Here is a 4,334-nt window from a genome sequence, read left to right as displayed (position 1 = left end):
ATGTTACACACTGGACTTTAAAGAACATGATACTGCACGCTCTGTACGTTTACAACATTATAAGGATGTTTATAGAGAGTGAGGCTGGATTTTTATGTGACTTGAACTGAGTTCAGTTCATTAAGTGGTTCCAAATTTGCATTCATTTAAATACAGAAAATTGCTGAAAGTGGCTAAATTTACATAAGTGGTTGTAATATAATGTAGTTTGGTATAAATGACTTTAAAGATGGCGATTTCCTGGAACCATGTATCAAAGCTGAGTCCTAGTTACAGCAGCCATGGGTTTGAATCTGACCTGTGGTCCCCTCTGTCTCTCCCCTTTTGTGTCTATCTTCAGCTATCCTATCCAATAAAGGCAAAACTATTTCAAAAATATATATTTAAAAATCAGCCAAAGAGCAAATAAGACACAGCAGAGTGCATGTTAGAGTAAAATCAAAAGAGTCCTTCAATTACCAGTGAATTTAAAAGATTTTGATAAGAATCTAAATCCAGAACTGTTAATTGCACCAACATAGCAATAGGTGTAACAGATTGAAACACCTTAGGATGTAGTGTTATCACAAAAACAGGCATCACTTCATGTAAGAAGGTACCTGGTTGCAAACTGTCTCTCTAATAAGAACCGACTGCCACACTGGAGAGAGTAACCATTTGTTTAAACTACCGTGAACATATTTACAGAGTAATGTATATTTGATTTCTCGGGTGTAATGAACTGCAGGATCTGTGCTGAACAAGTGCAGCAGCTTCGGATTTTAAAGCATCCGGTTTTATAACCGCCAAGTGCATCGCAGAAGCACCACCACATCTAACGACTTGAGTTTCTTAACTGTGGAATAACTGACAAACTTTAATTTATTGTTAGCACATTTTCCATTGCGGTTAATCGTTTCAAGAGGAAGGAAGATTCTTCATCTGTGGCATTAATTAAGCAGAGTCGTTATGCTGCTAATTAGCTGATCCTGACAGGATTCTTGTCGTAGTTTAATTTATTATCAAAGTGACAATCACCTGCTTTCCCTTTAAAGAGAAAATGTGTTATTATGAAAACACAATCCATCTCTTCTGATACATTCTCTGTACCCGACCTGTAAGACAGTCGCTTTCTGCTCCAAAAGACGTCATTTTCAAACCACAACTTGATGGAGTGTCTCTCATAGCCGGTGTATTACACTCATTTCTTTGACATCATGTGTTGAACATATGCTCAGCTGCAGGTTGTGTATCTTTTTCCCTGTAGGACAAGGACAGAAATGTGTTCAAAAATTAATAAGGTGGGGTGTCTTATCTTGTACCGCAGATATTTTGTGAGCCGTTGTTAGATTAGCAGGGAGCCTCATTAAACAACTTTTTTGTCGTCTTTTTTCCCATGTTCTCCTTAAACTCCAAGCTTTTTTTCTCAATAAGAGGTCTGTCAGCCTCCTCGTGTTCCTTTTATCCACATGTCAGTCTTTTGTCTCCTGCACCTTTTTGAAGGTTCATGTCGGCACCAGAGCCCTCAGATTGTTTGAAGATTGTGTGTGTGGTTTAGATTGCTCTGACATAAGTTGCTGATTTAATGTCACTCTACACCTCCAGACTTTGTCATCTGGTAGATTTTTGTTTCTCCCCCCCCCCCTCTCTCCTTTTAAACTGGAAGTCCCTTTGAAGTGCATATGCTACTGATAATTGAAGCAATATAATCCACCGAAGATAATAAAGAGACCCTCATTTAATGGATTCCGTTTTTGAACTGAAATGACTTACAGTTACCGTTCTCGCATTGTTTTTTAATTTATCAGAGCGCTCGCCTAAAACGGTAGAGAATAGGTGTTGAGATTTTTTTCATTTGATCATCTGTTGCTTCTGGAAAATGTATTCAAGCCACTGCAGGACATGTCGCAGTATTTTAGTTACAGAAGTGTCCTTCAGTTTGACAGAATTTACCTATTCATTGGCACTGAAAAACAGTTAAATGATCAATGTGTCTGCCAAAAGAATTTTCATTATCAGTCAATTTATGTCATTTATCATGCAAAAAATGCCAAACAATCATTCATTACAGTTCCTCCAATGCTGGGAGTTGCTGCTCTGTTCTCTGTTCCATGACGACTAGCTTCGAGCTCCCTAACTATTACTCAACACTAATTATGTACTACACATGTACTGTAAGGCTTCTATTTTACATCTCATTAATTAGCCATAAAACTATGCCATGCTGAAGTGCTAAAATTAAATAAGTTAACTATCTCCAATTATAACAAAGCTGTGTGAAATGACCTATGTTTTTTTTTTTTTTCTTTTTTTACAATCAAAGAAGTAATAGGCCAAAACTTGTTGGTTGGGAAGTTGGTGTTCAACTTTAATTAACAGCCCGCCTGTGTCTTGACCACAGGTGAGAGGGTGACCATGTTCCCCGTTTTGGACATCGACCAGAACGATATTGTGGACACTAACGGAGCGGGAGACGCCTTTGTGGGAGGTACGGCATGAAAATCATCTTCTGCACAGCTTGATTTCTGTGTACATTCCCAATTAACCTTTGATACCGGCCAACTATGTAATGTAGTAATGTCTCCAGATTATATGAGCGTGACATTTAGCCTGCTGTTTTTACTCTGTATGAGCTTATCCTAGCGCCACATAAAACAGTCATCATCGGGGTCCTGTTGCGGATGAAACATCATTGTCCCCTTTTTCCACAAATTCATTAGTTACCTGGCTCACGTTAACGCTAACTACTCCCCAAACAATTTTGCATGTGATGGATGCTTACAGGTTGACCTCTGCACTTTCTGTCTACCCAGGATTCCTCTCTGCGCTGGTCCAAGAGCATGCGTTGGAGGAGTGCATCCGGGCCGGACACTACTCCGCCAACGTCATCATCAGACGGGTCGGATGCACCTTCCCAGAGAAGCCAGACTTTCACTGATGCATCCAAGCACTGCATATTTGTCTTTTCCAAAAGATACTTGTATATGTATGCTTCAGGAGTTTATGTACATTTTTTCTATTTACAGTAACCAACTGCATGGGACTAAGTGCTGCAGCTTGAATATTTTACTCAAGCTCGAATAAGCAACTCAGATGTTTTAATATAATTCAAACACTGTACTAGTATCAGGTATTGGAATGATAATGGTTATGTTTAAAGGAACGTTTTGCTGAAAATCTATCTTTTGAGTATCAAAAACCGAACGCCTGTAGGTCTGAAAGGTGAAAGAAAGTGTTAGAATCTATCACCACCACGTGCAGAAACTTGATCCATATGTTCTGTATGTTTCAAACTACAACAGAGTTCAAACACTCCAGCTCTGTTTCCCACTGAAGCGTTGCTGGAAGTACTGTATTACATTATTTGTTTAAGCAGCGACTGAAGTTTGGTTCCTACTTGGGAAAATGGATCAGTGGCGGAGTGCATTATCCTGCAGGACAGATTTGAAAAGTTTCTATAGACATGTGGCTCTAAAAAGTTTATTGTTTGCTCCTCCATGAAGGACAGCAGCTGTAGTCAGCTTGGAGTTACAATCAATTCTAATGGTGACCCAGAGTCATGGCCAAAAAAACATATTTAAACGTCCGTAGAAACTTCTCAAACCATTACTGCTGCACAATCCACTTTTATTCGCTGTTGATCCTCATGCTGACTATTTTCCAAACAATTATCGCTTTGCCAATAAATTGCTAATTACACTACTTCCATTGGAGCCTCTGAGCTGTGAGCTGGCAGTAGTGAGACACAGAAGTGGTGTATTTAGTAGTGTAAACTATGAGTGCCATCCTTCACAAAGCAGCAAGCTGCAAACTTTTTAGAGCCCTTTTTCAAGCCTACAGGGGGTGAGAGTGTTGTGATACTTTTCAGCTGAGCGTTCCTTTAATACTCAGCTGTCGTGCTGCAGACTTTATGGATGGGGCGCCGTTACAGGCGGCTTCAAAAGAGACATTTATAATTGGACAAAACTGGAAAGAATGTTTTTTTTGTTTGTTTTTTTGTTATTACATCAATAAAACAATCCTAAACTCATCTTATACTCCTATACCAAAACAAAGTCAGCTTCAACACACAAGATTTGTTAAGTACCCTAAAAAACCAAAATGCAATAATAATGTTATAACGCGCAGGGTTTGTGTTATTTCCTCATTATTTAATCAGCCAGAGGCTCCCTCATGCTAATCACTTTTGGACAGCTCAACACCCTCCATTATGGTGGGGACTGTTGGGGGGGAGGTGGCGGTGGTGGTGGTAGAGGGGGTGGAGAGCCCAGGACCAGCCTGGTGTCCTGCCGCCGCTCAGTCACCCACACTCATGCCTGTTGGGTCCTAACTGGACTCTCGGGGTCTGGAGCTGC

At 40.0% G+C, this 4,334-nt stretch overlaps 1 protein-coding gene across 1 annotated transcript in view; it reads left to right on the top strand.

Annotated features, from left to right (window-relative positions):
- The window catches only part of LOC118333712 (adenosine kinase-like), a 101,249-nt gene extending 96,929 nt beyond the window's left edge, over window positions 1–4,320 (top strand). Inside the window, exons 10-11 of the mRNA XM_035669482.1 lie at window positions 2,381–2,467; window positions 2,793–4,320. Of these exons, the coding sequence (XP_035525375.1) occupies window positions 2,381–2,467; window positions 2,793–2,917 (212 nt within the window). The 3' untranslated portion in view covers window positions 2,918–4,320. The remainder of the gene's footprint in view (window positions 1–2,380; window positions 2,468–2,792) is intronic.
- Window positions 4,321–4,334: the final 14 nt, after the last annotated feature.

The sequence above is a fragment of the Morone saxatilis genome, unplaced genomic scaffold (genome assembly GCF_004916995.1).
Source record: "Morone saxatilis isolate NCDOM2014 unplaced genomic scaffold, NCSU_SB_2.0 Contig1, whole genome shotgun sequence".
Taxonomy (NCBI): domain Eukaryota; kingdom Metazoa; phylum Chordata; class Actinopteri; family Moronidae; genus Morone; species Morone saxatilis.
The sequence above is the reverse complement of the archived record's forward strand: the minus strand, read 5'-3'. Positions and strand labels throughout refer to the sequence as shown.